General features: G+C 57.9%; 1 protein-coding gene across 2 annotated transcripts; it reads left to right on the forward strand.

The window, feature by feature from the left end:
- Window positions 1-4,113: 4,113 nt before the first annotated feature.
- On the forward strand, window positions 4,114-16,365 carry ARPC1B (actin related protein 2/3 complex subunit 1B). 2 transcript variants are annotated; one of them, XM_024745516.1, is made up of 10 exons: window positions 4,114-4,421; window positions 9,822-9,898; window positions 10,637-10,741; window positions 11,180-11,402; window positions 12,147-12,254; window positions 13,322-13,528; window positions 13,618-13,693; window positions 14,620-14,825; window positions 15,624-15,714; window positions 16,042-16,365. In XM_024745516.1, the coding sequence occupies exons 2-10, from the start codon at window positions 9,835-9,837 to the stop codon at window positions 16,078-16,080; spliced, it is 1,119 nt and encodes a 372-aa protein (XP_024601284.1). In that variant the 5' UTR covers window positions 4,114-4,421; window positions 9,822-9,834; the 3' UTR covers window positions 16,081-16,365. The 2 variants fall into 2 exon arrangements, with proteins under 2 accessions (XP_024601284.1, XP_024601285.1); XM_024745517.1 differs by lacking the exon at window positions 4,114-4,421 and adding an exon at window positions 8,479-8,501.
- Window positions 16,366-16,884: the final 519 nt, after the last annotated feature.

Consider the following 16,884-nt stretch of genomic DNA (forward strand, 5'->3'; position numbering starts at 1 on the left):
CCCAGTGAGGCAGTGATGCGAAGGCCTAGGGTTCCCTCAGGTGCCTGCGATGTCGGTGAGGCCATTAAGCTACCCCACGCGGGATAGTACAGTTGGTCTATACATTATAAAGGTATGTGAGTTATGTGTGTGTCTAATTCAAATATTAGGTGTGGTAGGTAGACTACTGGCCCCCCAAAGATGTCCCTGCCCTAATCCCCAGAACCTGTGAGCTTTGCAGATGGGATTAAGTTAAAGATCTTGAGCTGGGGAAGCTGAGCCTAGATTATCAGGTGAGCCCAGTGTAATCACAAGAATCCTTAAAGGAGGGAGGTGGGCGGGGGAGAGTCTGAGCAAATGAGGGGGTAGAATCACAGATTGGGGTGGGAGAAGGCCAAGGCCTCTAAAAGCTGCAAGAAGGAACCTGGTTCTCCCCTGGAGCCTCCAGAAGAAACAGCACCCCGCCAGCACCCTCCAGCCACTGATGTGGGCTGTGAAGATCTGACCTCCAGCGCTGTAAGAGAAGACACTTGCGTTGTCTCAAGCCACCCGCTCTGTGGTGAGTTGCTCCAGCAGTAACAGGAAATGAATCCACTAGGTCCATTCAGAAAAGGGGAGGAGGGACTTCCCTGGCAGTCCAGTTGTTAGGACTCTGTGCTTCCATTGCAGGGGGCACGGGTTCGATCCCTGGTCGGGGAACTAGGCTCCCACAAGCCACTCAGCATGGCAGGAAAAAAAGGAAATACGGTCTGGAGCTGAGTTTTTCAAACTGAGGGTCAGAGCCCATTTGTAGGTTGTAAAATCACCGCTGGTACTTAGAGGAGAAAACAACATTCTGCGTTGTGTGTAGTAAGTTCTGCTTCATGGTACTTCTGTTTCAGATACACAGGGGGCTGTGGACTAGGCCGCAACATATGTCTGTGGGGGTCATGGTCAAAAACAGTTTGAAAGCTACTAAGGTAGAGGAGCCAGTCACCTGAGTGGGGCTTGATGAGGAAGGATGGGCAGATCCAACACAGCAAGAATGTGTGCCATGCACACAAGGTCACTGTGCCGGGCACAAAGGGAAGCAGCTGATATGCAGGAACTCCTCACAGCAACCCTGCAGGGTTAGAACTGTGACTGCCATATCTTAGAGATGACAAAACTCAAGTTCAGAGAGGGAGGGCAGCCTGTATCAAGGCAGCCTCTCCAGAGGCCCAGGGGTAACCGCCAAGCATGCTCCCTGCTGGGTGGTGACAGGCAGGGGAGATGCCTAGCGACCCAGCCCAGTTCTGTCACCATACTCAGAAGCAGGGTGATGTCATTGGAACCAGGAGGGGACCCCCCGGCGATACCTGTGGGGTCTCCTGGTAGACCTCGGTTTCTCAGTTGAGCCTTGTGGCTTGGAAGGGGTGTGAGCAGGCCCCGGCTGAGGAGTGCTGTGTGTGTTCCAGACCTCCATGTGTGTGTGGCCTTGGAAGGAGGCCCAGGGTCTCCCCTCTTCCCTCCTGGTACCGGGTGTCAATTCTTTGATCTCAGGGGGAGACCTATGGTCCCCATTCGGGGGTGGGCAGGGGCTGAGACAGGAGATAGCGCTGCGTGCTTCTGGAAGGTTTTCCTCCCTGGTTTCCCGCTGCCTTGGCCAGCCCACCACCTCCTGAGTCCAGAAGCCTGAAGCTAGGCTGCCATCTTGTGACCAGGAGGCAGTAAGGCCAGTGCAGCAAGAAGGAAGGAGCAGAGAGCCAGGAAGGACCTTGATGGCCCTGAAACGCTGCACCAGACCCTAACTGACGGCCCTCCTCAAGTCAGCCAGCCCTGAGGAGTCAGCCTGGGTGTATGTTTGCCTCCTGGGAATCCTGGGAAGGCGGGGAAGAAGGTAGAGTGTAGGACCTTCATCCCAGGGCACCAGGGGAGGCAGATTCCGGGCAGAAACAGAAAGCTCTCTGAGCTGTTCTTTGAGCTCCAGATGAAATTCTTCCACCACCAGGTTCTCCTCACCCAAGGATTTGCTCCACTTAAGGCTTAGAAGACTGTTCCCCAAGGGAGCCATTTCAAATAACACCCCTGTCGCTTCCCAGCTTGAGGCGTGTTTCCCATCTACTGGGTCTTCCCACAGTGACCGCAGGCCTGTGAGGTGGCCGGGCAGTGCTTGTTAGGAATTAGCCTCACTTTACAGATACAGAAACCCAGGCACTGCAAGAAGATTCAAGTTACACTACAGGTTAAGTGGCAGAGCCTTCGAAGTGGGTTCAAGTTTCTAACCCCACTGGTTTGTTCATTCATTGATTCATTCAGCAAATACACACTGAGTGCTCCTGGCTGCCAGGCACTGATCTCGGCGCCGGGGAGAGCAGAGTGAATAATACAAATATGGTTTCCGCTCGCACTAAGCTTGAGTCTTAGCAAAGTAGCTCAGTTTCGTGAGGAAGAGGGAGTCCTCAGGTATGCATATTTGTTAGGATGCTTTTAGGAATGAGTAACAGAAAAGCAACTCAAACCAACTTAAAAAGCAGATTCCTTGGCTCAGAAACCCCCGGAGGCAGGTTGGGCTCAGGCTGCCAGTCAGAGGTTGACCAGGGCTCTGGTCATTTCCTGAGATTCTCTCCATCACGCTCCCCCCCCACCCCGGGTTGTCGGGCTTCCTGTGGCTCTTCCAGTTTCATGTTCAAATTCCAGAAGGCGCTGCTTTCCCCTCTATCTTCATCCGAGATCCTGGGCTTTGCTTTGACCCACCGTCTCAGGTCACAAGTCCAGGAGGTGGGGCGGGGAGACCACACACCGATTGGGTAACAGCACTCAGGGGCCGCCATCAGAGATGGGGCTCAGTCCCACCTGGGATGGTTCCCTGGGCATCTGCAAAGCTGCGGAGGGGTAAATGGAAGGCAGGGACACAAATGTCACCTCAGCATTAAACTGCACTTGTCCTTACGGGATGGGGGTGGCCAGTACAGACCATCTGAAACTTTTTTCTGATTAAAGCCATCACTTGGATTTGCCAAGGCTGGATGGGGGGCCCTGCTGACAGCCACTCAGTGTCTCCTCAGAGCCAGGAAGGCCAGGGTCCTACTAATTGAAGCTGAAGTTTCCCAAGCACCCTGTGTGCTCACCTCAAAGTGCTCCTCACCTTTGGACACCTTTCATTCTCCTGGCTGCCCGCAAGTGTGGAATTGTGTAATGGGAGCCATGACTGGTGAGCACAGGATCCTGTTGAGGAGGGGGGGTCAGGGACAGAGTGACCTAAGAGACACTCACTCATGTCCTGCAGGATAAAGGGAAGTGGGCCAGGTGGGGACAGGGTGGGACAAGTGTTCCAGACAGAAAGAACAGCATGGCTCAAAGCGGGGAGACCTGACAGGGTGGGTGCCTGGCCCCGGACCTCCTGAGACCCACGAAGACCCCACGCCCATCCGTGATGCTGCTTAGTGCCTGGCTGACCAGCTGAGCTGAATCGTAGCGGGAGGGACCACCTGGCCACATCTCCATTGATGAGGCAGAGGGCAGGGATGGAGAGACCTACGGGCCTACCTGGCCCAAGACCCACATACAGGCGTCTGCCAGGCCGCTGGGTAACTTAAGGGTCGGAGGCGGTCTGCGGTGGAAAGAGGGGCAGGAAGTCGGCACTGAGAAGGAACTGGACCAGCCGGGGGTTGGCGGCCCCGTTTTGAAGCGAGGACCCCGGCGGCGGGCGGGCTGCCTCGGCTCCCCTGACTGCCCACACCCCGCACATTCGGCGCCCAGCGGGCATCCGATCGCGAATGTAGGGGTGGTCCCCGCGCGGCCGGGGCCCGAGGCCGGGAGAGGCAGCTAAGCTGCTGGGTCACCGGCGCAACCCACGGCCGCTCGCGGAGATGGGGGCTGTGCGCGCTGCAGGGCTCGGGTTCCCGCCCGGGCGGTGTCCCCCTTGCCGAGCCTCAGTCTCCCCGCACGCCAGGGGGCGAGGGGCGGACGCCTTCAGGGCGCCGCGGGTCAGCTCGGCCCCAGCCCCGGGGGGTGGGCGGGACCAGGGCTCTCCAACCGCTAGCCGCCCGCCCGGGTCCCGCCCGGTCCCCGCGGGGCTGAGCCGGGAGGCCCCGCCCCCCGCACCCTCCCTCCCTCCCTCCCGGCCACCGCCCCCTCCCTCAGCCCGCCTCCCGCCAGCTGGGCCAGGTCCTAGGGGTCCGGTCCAGGGAGGGGCGGGCCGGGTCTGGAACGCTCCCTCCTGAGCTCCCGGGCGCTAGATCGGAGCGTTCCGAGCGGCGCCCCCCGTTGCCGGCGGTGTGGGGACCGCGGCCAGGGCCGGGACCTCGGGCGGTGACAGTGACACAGTAGTGACTGGCGTGAAGCCGCAGGAGCTAGCCTGGTGCGGACACCGAGGCTCTCAGGTTATTCCGGGCTGTCCCCCGGCCCCTCCCGCCTGGCGGGCAGTGTTGCCCGGTGGTTAAGAGCACCCCCGCCGGCGAGGTCTCCGGGACCAGAAACTGGTAAGAGCGCCAGCTTCTTCCATCACTGGCCACCGACCTTGCAAGCCACCTAACCTGTCTGGGCCTCAACTTTGCTTATCTGGAAAATGGGGAACTTTCAAGTTGTGAGGCTTAAATATGATCATGAGTGTAAGGCACACACAGGGACTAAACATGCCCTGTTATTGTCCTTGCTGTTATTTATAAGGCCTGCCTACATTTATCAAAGTGTCCAGGTGAACCTAAACTCTGAGATTGGGGTCAGTATCCCAAACTGTGCCGTTTAGGAGTGGGGTGACTTTGAGCAAAGTTTGGCTTTTGTCTGAGTCTGTTTCCTCCTGTAGGAGATGAAGGTTAAAACAAACACTGGAAAACTTCTTGGGCTTGTTTTAGGGTGTAAAAGAGAGAATGTATGTCAAAGTCCTGGGTAAATTCTGGGCATTTAAAGATGCCAAGTTGGTCCAGTGGTTAGGACTCTGTGCTTCCACTGCAGGGGGCACTGGTTGGATCCCCTGTGGGGGAACTAAGATCCCCCAAGCCAAGTGGCAAAAAAAAAAAAAAAAAGCCAAGTAAGTTAATTAATTACATAGTTAATTACATAAGTGTTTGTATATTATCCACAGAGGTCTTATAACAACATGTTCATATCACTATTTCTCTTTCCATATTTGTAGTCATCTGGAGTTTTCTATCCTGTCACCATTTTAAAGAGGGTTATTATGAACATGTTTGCTTTAAAAAAAAAAGTCGGCTATTTTTTTAGCACCAAAATGAATTTATGCCACCAAAAATGTTAACAATTTTTAAGTTCCTGTTTGTGTTCTTCTCTTCTGTTTGTTCCCACCCAGTTGGTTGGATTGAGTGTTACCACATTGCCCTTCAGGAAGGCTGAACAAATTAGCAACAAATGAGAATTTCTCCACAGTCTGGCCAGCATTGAGTTTTATGCATTTGAGGTTTTGTTTGGTTTGGATTATTTTAGCTGATGCTTTGTGGTGCCTTATGATTATTTTCATTTGTGTTTCTTGACTTGATTTTGCCTGGTTTGTAAGACCTCAAGAGCGGAGCTGGTCTAGGATTGGCTGGTCTGTTGGGGTGAGGAGGGCTGTTCCACATACAACAGGAAGTTGAGTAACAGCTCAGCACGTGTGCAAAATGGCTTGCTGGCAGCTCCCTGGAGTGGCTGAGCTGGGTGGGGACTTCCCTGAGTGCCTGCAGAGCAGAGATCCTTGCTCCAGGCAGCTCCTGCCTGGTTTAGCCTCCAATGCAGTCAAACCTCTGGATTCAGAGAAGGTTGGGCTGGCGAAGCTTCTCTGAAAGCAAGAAAGAACCTACAGCTGGTGCCTCGTCCAACCCCAGACTTTTCTGGATAGAGATGTGGGGGAAACATGGGCGGAGGGCACCCAGTCAGTATGGAGAGAGTCAGAATTTGCACCCAGCATGTAAGAAAGAGATGGGAGGCCTGAGACCATTGGCTGGGCAGCTGGGGGCTTCGCCTGGCTTACCTTGCTTTGGAAGGGAGCTGTTTTCTCCCCGAATCCTCAGAGAGGACCCTTTAGATTGACGATTTCCAAATTTTTTGGATCATTGACGCTATCAGGAAAAAATCTTGAGCGCATACTCCCCAGTAAATATTTACAGATTGCATACATGTACCAGTGAAATAATAGGGCTGGTCTATAAGAAGTATACCATAAGACGGATGTGATTCATTCATGCAACCACATTCAAGAAATATTTACTGAGCACCTACTATGTGCCAGGCACTCTAATTGGTACTGGGGATTCATCTGTGAACAAAACAAATATACCTGTCCCCGTGCAGCTTATGTCCACACCCCGGTACATGGTCCTTCGCACCCCCTGCCTGGAGACCCACGCCCCACCTTGGAGACCCAAAGCTCCTCCCAGCCATCATGCTGCTCTCCCAGCCCTGCGTGATCCCCCATCCATTCATCCTGAGCACCTACTGTGTGCCAGACACGGGGGAAGAGCTACCTGGAGCACAGAGAGATCCCGGCTCCAGGCTGGGGGGGGACAGTTAGAGCCAGCTGGGGGAGTTTGTCGGGGTTTAGCCCGTGCTCCCCCAGCCTCACTCTCTTTCCAGGGTGATGGGGGCACAGAGCACTAGACGTGGACTCCCAGTCCCAACGTCATCCTCAGGGACCCTTCCTCTCTCTTTGTCCTTGACAATCAAATGGGTCCACAGTGCTGACTCACAGGGTCACAGCGATGAGTGGGTGGGTTTCCCGGGGCCATGGCCTCAGCCTGCCTTTGTCTCCACCAGGAGGCACCCGCTAAGCTGTTGCATTGTCCACACTCGGGCAGTGCCCGCCCCACCCTCCCCTCCCGCCCCTCAGTAGGGTAGAGGTTTCCCTGGGAATGATTAAGACATAGTTCCTTTGGCGGGGTGGCCTGGTGTGAAGGCTGTTTTCCTGGATCTGACCACACGGAATGATCCCATGATCCTCAAGCCTGCAGTGGCTGGAGAAGCCACGCCCCTCCCTGGGCTGCCACTTCCGCATTTGTAACCTGTGGGGGTAGGGAGTCCTCGGGAGGCCCTGCTGCTTTCAACCGCTTTGCAGAAGTTATGAAAAAGTTATGAAAAGGGGAAAACACGTCTTCCTCTCTCCCACCCCTTCCACCCGTACCCCCTCCCCCCTTTACAGTGTGGGTCAGTAGACTAGGGAGTATTTCTGTCTGAATTTATGCTAAAGTGTGATTGGCTGATAGGTGTGCTCTGAACCTGCCTGTCCCACTGTGCTGTGGCCATCTTTATCAGCCCCTCCCTCTCCCCCTTGAGAACCTTTGGGTCCCAGGAAACAATGGGCAGGGTCCCCAAGCCCTCTCAGATGCGATATTGGCAAGTGTGGGGGCCGCGGTCCTCTGTAGAGCCAGTGTCTCCATCTTCACAGCCTGGAATTTTGAAAAGTCCCTAGACAGGCTGTTAGAGCCCGGCCCACAGGTCTGGACACTCACCGAGAGCCGACAAGGGGCAGAGATGCCCGGCCAGTGTGCCTCGGACAGTTGGAGCTGGGAAGTTGGGTTCTGCTCCGTCTGAGTCTAGGGTCCAGGGACCCCCTGGGCTTTTGCTGGGACGCCTGGGGTGAAGGGGAGGGGGTGGTTGGCCTCCTGTGGAGTCAGGGGCCAAGAAGAACCTAGCTGGCATTTGGAAGTGAGTTTCTTACTTTAACCACCATCACCCCGCCCTGCCCCCGCCCCGTTTGTGACCTTGGGGAATGGGGGCAGGCAGAGCAGCACAGCTTAGTGGACAGGCCTAGGTGCTCCCTCCCTGCGGTGGAGACGTGGATGACCCCCGCCCACCCAGCCCGGATGCAGCGGAAGTGCCTGGGGAAACCCTGTCAGGCCTGCTGACCTGGGCTCCGAGGCCACTTCCGGGGCCTTTGCTTTACACAAAGAGGCCTTATAAGCAGACAGAGGCTGGGGAGGCGGCCGCTGTGGGAGCGGTGTGCTCGTGTGTGCATGCAAGGCTGACATGCGTGTGTGTACGGGAGCAGTGTGTGCGTGCGTGCGCACGTGCAAGGCTGACCGCGCGTGTGTGTGGCCTCAGCCTGGCTGTGTCCACCTTCTTTCTCAGCAAATGTTGCCCAGGGGCCCTGCTCTAGGCCTGCGGGAACAGGCGTGGTGGTCCCTGTCCTCTCTGTGCACGTGTGCGCGGTAGTCTGTGCCGCTTTAGGAACTTTCCAGGACTTCCTGCTATAAATTAAAGCGGGATTTGTGGTCGCTGAGCCCCGGAGTCCCCAGCAGTATGATGGACGGCACTGCAGCCTGACCCTCGTGCCTGGGCCCCAACTCAGTGCTGTTCCTCCCAGAGGAGTCTTGGTCGAGACCCCCCCCCCGGGGGCAGAGAGAGACCCCAGGGTTCCGGGGAGGGGAGGGCTCAGATCCAGGCTGAGGAGCGGCCTTCCTGGGGCCCAGCCTCGGGCCACAAACCTGCCAGTCAGGTGGGGGAGGTGACCGAGGGCCTGGGAACACCCACGTCAGGGCCACGTGACTCTCGCAGGTGGCTTCCCCTCCAACCGCAGCCCTCACATCCGTCATCTGGAGCTCAAGTCGAGAATACAGGAGGGCTTAGAGCTGGTGAGTGCAGCATTCAGGGAATTCGGCGTGGCTTTTTTTTTTTTTTTTACATTAAAAAAAAAAAACTTACTCTGCTGGACACTAATGGCAGTAAACAATTGTGTTCATCAAATATTTATCGAGTGCTTACCATGTGCCACGCATTTAGGCGCTGGGGATAGAAATGTAAACAAGATGGTCAGAAATGTGTGTCTCCAACAAGCTCGTTACTTTCCAGCAGGGGGAGAAAGACAAACGGGCAGGATGAATGAGTTACAAAGTAACTCGTGTTCAGTAAGATTATCCCCTGGAGAAAACTAGGGCCTAGGGAGTGTGGAGGTGGTGTGGGAGGCAGCCTTGCTCAGAAGGTGGCCTTGGACACAGACTTGAATGGCAGCAGCAAGGGTGGGAGCTGTGCAGGCAGCTGGGGGAAGAGCTTCGAAGGCCGAGGGAACAGCCAGTGAGAAGACCTGAGGCTCGTGGGCCCCTGGATTGGCCCCTGGTCTGGCCGGGAGGCCCACCCCTAAACAGGTGAAACACGCCGGGTGCTGGCACATCCATTCTAGACAAAGCACTGCCATTTCATGATCACCTACTATGTGCCAGGCATGGTGTGTCGTCTTGTTTCACCCTCTTAACACTTTGGCCGGCGGGGGACTGGATTCCTGTTCCCATTTGGCAGATGTGGAAATTGAGGTTCAGAGAGGGTGAGTGAGATGCTGGGGTCACACAGCTGGTAGGCAGTGCTGCTGGGCTCTACCCATGACTGGGAAGCTGAGGTGGGGAGAGAATGGGTTTGAGGAAGTGATGCTCTCTTTGGGTCTTCCCAGTTGAGCAGGACTTTGCCGCATAGAACAGAGGTGGACATTTGGTGGTGTAGAGAGACTAGCACGCTGGTGTGAAATGTGGACAGAACTGGCCTCCAAGGCACATCAGGCTTGGCCTTCCCTACAGAGGGAAGGAATAGCATGTGCAAAGGCCAGGAGGCCTGGCTCACTCCTGGGGAGCGAGAGTTTCCACCTATGGGGAAACTGAGGCACAGATGATGAGTGATGGCCTGTCTGGGGCAGGGTCCCAGCACACCCCACTCATGGTAGTGGCTTCGCGCACACCCCCATTCCCTGCCTCCACTCCCCACCCCATCCTTTGTGTTTGTACCCCGGAGCCTCGGACACATCCCATGAGAGCTGCTGTTTCGTGAGGAGGGAAACTGAGGCCCCAGGAGGGAAGCAAAGCGCTAGGCCAGAGTCGGGAGGCCAGGGTGGCCCCTGGCTGCCCTCCCGCGAGGCCGGCTGGGGCAGGGCGGGGCTGACCTGGCTTCCCTCTCTGTCTTGGGCACAGCAGCCGAGCAGCCATGGCCTATCACAGCTTCCTGGTGGAACCCATCAGCTGCCATGCCTGGAACAAGGACCGCACCCGTGAGTGCCCCCCCCACCATCGGATGACGTGGGAAGCTGTCCCCCTGCTTGACCCCCGATCCTGAGATCCTGAGTGTTAGGAGGGAAGGGACCCAAGCAGGGCAGCCAGGCGAGCGGGCATTGAGGGTTGGAGGCGAGAGCAAGGCCCTGCCTGCACCAGGCACTGCTCTGGGTGCCAGGACTGGGTGGGCACAACAGCGGGTCTGCCCTCTGCTCACGGCTACGGGAGGGTTTGGGGATGGGAAATGTAACCTGCAGTGAAATGAGCTCTGAGGAAACATGAAGGGTGAGGGGAAAGCGATGGAGCCAAGGCACTAGTTTAGAAAAGGGGGCCAGGGAAGGGCTTTCAGGGGAGGTGACGTTTGCATGGAGACCCAAAGGAGGTGACGGAGCCAGCGTGCGAAGGCCAGGGTGGGTGTAACGGCCCCGCGTGGCAGAGCCTGGTGTCATCAGGAGCAGCAAGGAGACCGTGGCTGGAGCAGGGGCGGAGCAGGGGGCAGGGAGAGCTCCCGCAGGTTTGCGAGACTGCCTTGGGGACACTGGGGCTGGGGGGTGCAGATGAGGGGTGGCCAGCCCCTGGGGAGGAGTCCCAAGGGGGGCCCAGCAGGACCTGAGGCAGAGGAGGAGAGTGCCTTAGCAGAGGACAAAGTGTTGCTCAGGTGGCCTGAGAAGGTGGGGAGTCATGGGGGAGCCTGGGCACACATGCCTCCTCCCCACGCCCACCCGTCTCTCCTGCAGAGATCGCCATCTGCCCCAACAACCACGAGGTGCACATCTATGAGAAGAGTGGGAACAAGTGGGTCCAGGTGCACGAGCTCAAGGAGCACAACGGGCAAGTGACAGGTGGGTTGGGCTGGCTGGGGTCATCTTCCTGAAAGAAGGCAGGGGACAGGGCAGGGCCGGGCCATCCACCTACTCACTATGTTAGGTAGGATAGTTTGGGTTGCAAGTAACAGAACCCTGATTCAAACTGGCTTAAGTTATAAAGGGATTACACTGATTGGTTTATGTTACTGAAAAACTCAGAAGTTTAAGGGCTTCAGGAAAGGTGTGATCCAACAGCTCAGCATTACCAAGGACCCATTTCTTTTCAGTCTCCTGGCTTGGCCTTCCAGCATGTTTGCTGGTAGTTGGGGGAGCTGTAACACCCCCAGTGACTTCTAGTAGTACCCCCTGGAGCAGCTTTCATCCCGATTGTGGCCTCTAAGCCCCACCATGCGTACACTGTAGAGCCACCTCTGCTTGGATGGCTTCAGCCTAGTGCCTCCTCCCACCCCACAGGCATCGACTGGGCCCCCGAGAGTAACCGCATCGTGACCTGCGGCACAGACCGCAATGCCTACGTGTGGACGCTGAAAGGCCGCACGTGGAAGCCCACGCTCGTCATCCTGCGCATCAACCGCGCCGCTCGCTGCGTGCGCTGGGCTCCCCAGGAGAACAAGTTTGCTGTGGGCAGTGGCTCCCGTGTCATCTCCATCTGCTATTTTGAGCAGGAAAACGACTGGTGGGTGCCTGGGTGGGGCCAGAGTGGGCTGGGAGGGACCTGGGGCTGCAGACCAACAGGTGGTGGGACAAGAGGGTCCCAGAAAACACGGGACGGGGAGTCAGGACCCCTGTTCACATGACCCTGGGGAAGTGTGTCCTCTCTGGCCCTTGGAGGTGAGGCGAAAGGCTCTCTGCACAGCCTCCTGCCCTCCCACAGCTCTGTCTCAGTAATAAGCGCCCAGGCAGCACCCGGGCCGCCTCTGCAGGCATCACGCTAAGCCCTGCGCACGTATTGGCACTGACCCACCCCCTCCCATCAGCCCCCTGGACTGGGCGTCTGCTGCAGTCCCGTTACAGATGAGCAAAGGCCCTGAGGCAGATCACTCGCCCAAGGCTCCCAGCCCATCACACTCCAGGGCCCACTCACAAGCTCCCAGGCACGTCGTGATCTTCTCCCCGGGGTCCCTGAGGGCAGAGGCCAGGTGGGAGGTCAGGCTGGAGTCCAAGAGTCGAGTTCAAATCCCACCCTGACCAGTTAGCGGCCTCATGACTTCTCCCTGAGCTGCCCCAGGGTTGTCGCAAGACAAGGGATGGAGTCCCCACCCTGGGTGGGACCTGGCACGTTGCTAGCCTGGACCCAGGCCCCTTCCTCCTGGGACCTCTGTGGTCTGCAGGGCCCAGTGGGAGCCTGGAGCCTCTGGGTTGGCGGGTGCCCACCTGTGTGTCCCTGTCTCCTCCCTACCTGTCTGCCTGCCGTGTCCAGGTGGGTTTGCAAGCACATCAAGAAGCCCATTCGCTCCACCATCCTCAGCCTGGACTGGCATCCCAACAACGTGCTCCTGGCCGCCGGCTCCTGCGACTTCAAGTGCCGGTGAGGGGGGCCCTGCCATCGACACAGGGACAGGGGTTGGAGGGTGGAGGGGAGCTCCGTCCTGGGAGCCCCACGACCCACCTTCCAGACCAGCTCTGCTGCCAGCAGGTGACCTGGGGGCCTCAGTCGAGCTTCTGTGAGGTTTTGCTCTTTGAAGGGTCATCCCTGGGTCCTCTCTCCAGCCTCTGGGGAGTCTTAAAAGGATGTGCCCCTTGCCACCGCTTAATGTCAGCAAGATTTCTTTTCTAGGCCCTCCTGTACTCATGAGAACCTCCCACTCCTTCAGCTTCTTGGCTTCTATCTGAGGGAAAATGAGTGGGTGTACTTTTTCACATTAAGGTATAATGACTGATAGGCTGGAACAAACCCTGCCTCGTTATCTTAAGGCCTGGAACAAAGAGTCTCCACCTGCCACTGGCTGGCTGGCACTTCTGGGCCCACCACCCTCCCCCTCCCCCCACCCCACCCCCCAGTCTCCCAAGGCCTCCGGCTCCCAGCTTCAGGCAGATGGCCTGGGTTTCTGCATCTGCCCTGGGAAATGACGCTACAGCAGGCACCAGAGGCCCCAGGCACAGAGAGGATGAGGTCCTGATGAGGCTCTTGTTGGCACCCTGACCTGTCAGATGACTCCGGGCTGGCCCTGGGATGGCGAGTAGAACTGGTGGAGCTGGCAGGAAGGGGGGCAGGATTGGTTCACGGTGCAGAGCAGGAGGGGGGGCACATCCTAGGGGCTAGCCCTGGAGTGTAGTGGTCAGCGTGAGGGGGACAGGAGACGCCCTGGGAGCCACGTCAGCCGTGGATGGTCAGTCCTCAGGTGAGGGCCCCAAGGGTCCTGGGAGCTCCCAGGACCCTGGGCTGGGAGACCTCCTGACCCCACACCATTGCCCAAAGTGGGCACCGAGGCCCAGACTTGTCTGTGCGTGAAGATGCAGGTCACGGAAAGCCGGCTACGGTACCCTTGGACTCAGCCGGGTGCTCTGGCCTCAGCAGGCCAGTTTGGGAGAGGGAGTCCCTTGTCAGGCCCCTCCCAGACCCCCGGTCACCCCCTCTTTTGCCTCTCCCGGCAGGATCTTCTCAGCCTACATCAAGGAGGTGGAGGAGCGGCCAGCACCCACCCCGTGGGGCTCCAAGATGCCCTTCGGGGAGCTGATGTTTGAGTCCAGCAGCAGCTGCGGCTGGGTGCACGGGGTCTGCTTTTCCGCCAGCGGCAGCCGTGTGGCCTGGGTCAGCCATGACAGCACCGTGTGCCTGGCTGATGCCGACAAGAAGATGGCGTGAGTACAGGTCACCCGAATGGGGGGCAACCCAGGCACCGAGCACGAAGGGCCGGTATGGCTGACGTTTCTCTCTCTCCCTCACTCAGCGTCGCGACTCTGGCCTCTGAAACGCTGCCGTTGCTGGCCCTGACCTTCATCACAGAAAACAGTCTGGTGGCAGCGGTAAGGGGGCGTGGGGGCGGGGGAGCAGGGGCCGGTGACAGCAGGTCTCCCAGCGAGCCCCAAGAGATGCCCAGGCAGCCCTCTACTTGTCCCCCCTCCCTCGTTTCCTTCCTCCCATCCACCCACCCATCCATCCATATCTCTGTTGGCCAAAATAGGTTGGGTTATGCTGTGGTAACAACAACAAAAAAATCCCCAACTGCAGTGGCCTAACACAGTAAAGGTTTGTTTCTTGCTCACTTTGACTGTCCAGCGTGGGCGCTGTGAGGGGGGCTCTGCTCAGTGCAGATGGGAGCTTTGTCTCCCGTGGAGTGAGGAGGGGAAGTGGAGAACTGGGCCCTGGATCCTAACCTTTCTGCTTACATTTTATTGGCCAATGAAAATGACAGGACCACACCTCCTTACTCAAGAGAATGAGTGCTTGTGGGGGAGTGCAGTCCTGTGTGTCCAGAAGGACACTATTCTCCCTCCCTCCTCCTGCCCACCTATCTGTCAAGGCTCTTTTCAGGCCTCAGGAAACCTAATGGGGTCCTAGAGGGGGATCAGGCCTGCTTTGCCTAGACAAACGTCCAGCTGTGGGGTCTCTCCCAGAGCAGGTGTAACCGTCTAGGCAGGACAAGGCCCCCTGGGCTCCCAGGAAAGTCCCAGACCAGCTTTCTCAACTGAATGCTGGCCCTGCTGGCTGAGGGGGCTGCTCCTAGGTGCTCAGCCCCGACACCCAGTCCCTGTTACTACACCTGGGGTCGCCGACTGTGTCCCCGAGCTGGCATCGGCTTCCCTGTGCTACACCCAAGCCCTGCATCCAGCCTCTGGGACCCCCGATTCGTGGCCGGGCACCCCTCAGCGTTGCACCTGCCCTTCGGCCTGGGTTTCCCCGGGAGGAAAGTGAGGGCACTCCAATGTCACCCCGCCCCTCCCCGCTGCAGGGCCACGACTGCTTCCCGGTGCTGTTCACTTACGATGGCACCGTGGGGACGCTGAGCTTCGGTGGGCGGCTGGACGTGCCCAAGCAAAGCTCGCAGCGCGGCTTGACGGCCCGCGAGCGCTTCCAGAACCTCGACAAGAAGGCGAGCTCGGAGGGCAGCGCGGCAGCGAGCGGGGGCCTGGACTCGCTGCACAAGAACAGTGTCAGGTGAGAGCGGGGCCGAAGGGCGAGCTCCACACCCACCCAGGCAGCGTCGAGGTGCAGGCCCACTTAGGAAGCTGGTCAGTCTCTTGAGGTTTTGCATCAGGTGGGGGCAGAGCAGTCAGCCTTGCTCTGCGTTTTCAGTTTTCAGGACGCGCTGTGGGACTGTTCTGGGGGGTGGCCGGGCAGTGACTGGAGGCGGGGAGGGGCGGAATGAAGGGTCTCGCAGCAGCCTCCCTGAGGAACTAGAGTGGAACCAGAGCCAGAGACTCCCGGATCCTGCCAGCCACAGGCGTGCACCCCAGGACAAATCAGAGGAAGTGTGGCGAGACTCTGACCTTGCCCCTTGGCTAGTTAAACCCTCCTGTGGCTGCCTGGCCCATGTCTTCAAACTAAACTCCTCTGCCCGGCCTTCAAGGCTCTTCAGAACTAGCCCTGCATCCACTCAGTGCCATCTTCTGCTTCTTCTCCCCACCCTACCATGCTCCGTCATGCTGATTCCCCCAGCACATGTGCCTTCACCCCCTGCCCAGGCCTTTGTGCGTCCTGTTCCAGCTGCCCGGCTGCCCTGTGCTCCTTGCACAGGGACTACTGCTCATCCCTAAAGCAGACTCAGGAGCCCCATCCTGTCGTCCTCTGTGATCCTTCACAGCCCGGCCTCCTGGGCTGTCCCTGCTGGGCACACACACTCACACTCACTGGGGTGGGCTCCCCCAGAAGTTGGGGAGCTCCTGGAGGGCAGAGTGGGCCGGAGCACGGCCCAGGCACAGGCTGGGATCTGTAAAGCCCTCATCCTCTTTGCAGCCAGATCTCGGTGCTCAGTGGGGGGAAGGCCAAGTGCTCGCAGTTCTGCACTACAGGCATGGACGGCGGCATGAGCATCTGGGACGTGAAGGTGAGGCCTGCCCTCCCCCCACCGCCTCGCTTCCTCGCAGGCCGCCCAATTCTCCCTGGCAGCCCCGCAGGCCGCCCAATTCTCCCTGGCAGCCACCTGGATGCCCCAGTCCTCCTCCTTCTTTCCTGCAGGGCACTTCAGTGGGGTGAGGGCTCCTTGGCATCTGGGCCTTGGCACCCTCTGCAGCACCTTCCTTTAGGGCTGGGATTCAAACCCAGGTCTGCCTGACCCCAAAGACCAGGTTCTCTGTCCCAGGCCAGGTCCCTGTGGGTAGGGTGTCTGCAGGACAGCTGAGAACCAGCCCGTCTTTTACTTATCTCCTTCCAGAGCTTGGAGTCAGCCTTGAAGGATCTCAAGATCAAATGACCTGTGAGGAGTCTGTTGCCCTCATCCCAGCTGCTGAGGGAAGGGGGTCAGGGAGACGAAGGATCGCTTTGCTGAATGTTTCTAGGGTACCAGTTCGGGTCCCCACAGGCTGCTCCCTCAGGTGGGGAGGGGAGGGGAGGGGAGGGGCGGGAGGCTTACCTACTGAAGGAACAATTGCCTTTTTCTTAAAGAAATGCTTCCATTTATTGTAAAACATGTCCCCAAAGCACTCTGCCGGTCATGAACTGCTTCAAAATGTGGAGGTAATAAAAATGCAACTGTAGACATGCTGGCCTGTGTGTCTAGAAGGAGAGGTTAGTTTGGGCAGAGCACTGGTAGCTTATTTTTGTTTGCCAGCACAGCTGATCCTTAAACCCAAGAGGCTGCCCCCAAATGGTTCCTTCCCTGCTGCAGTCCAGCCTGGGAGCTGCCAGGACCAGGTGTCTTTTCTGTCACTCATTCAGCAGTCAGATTCCTAGACAAGTGGTTGCACATTGTGGGCTGGTTCTGGGCTTTAGTGGAAACTTATTATTTCTCTATTTGATGTTTGCGGTTGGTTTCTACTAACTGCTCATCATTTTTTAGGACTTTTTTCCCCATTCCTATTTTACTCAGGTGTTTTTGTTTAATTACATGCTTTTTTTTTTTTTTTTTTTTTTTGCGGTACGCGAGCCTCTCGCCGCCGTGGCCTCTCCCATTGCGGAGCAACAGGCTCCAGACGCACAGGCCCAGCAGCCACGGCCCACGGGCCCAGCCGCTCCGCGGCATGTGGGATCTTCCCGGCCCAGGGCACAAACCCATGTC

This window comes from Neophocaena asiaeorientalis, unplaced genomic scaffold (genome assembly GCF_003031525.2).
Source record: "Neophocaena asiaeorientalis asiaeorientalis breed wild unplaced genomic scaffold, Neophocaena_asiaeorientalis_V1.1 scaffold461, whole genome shotgun sequence".
NCBI lineage: Eukaryota > Metazoa > Chordata > Mammalia > Artiodactyla > Phocoenidae > Neophocaena > Neophocaena asiaeorientalis.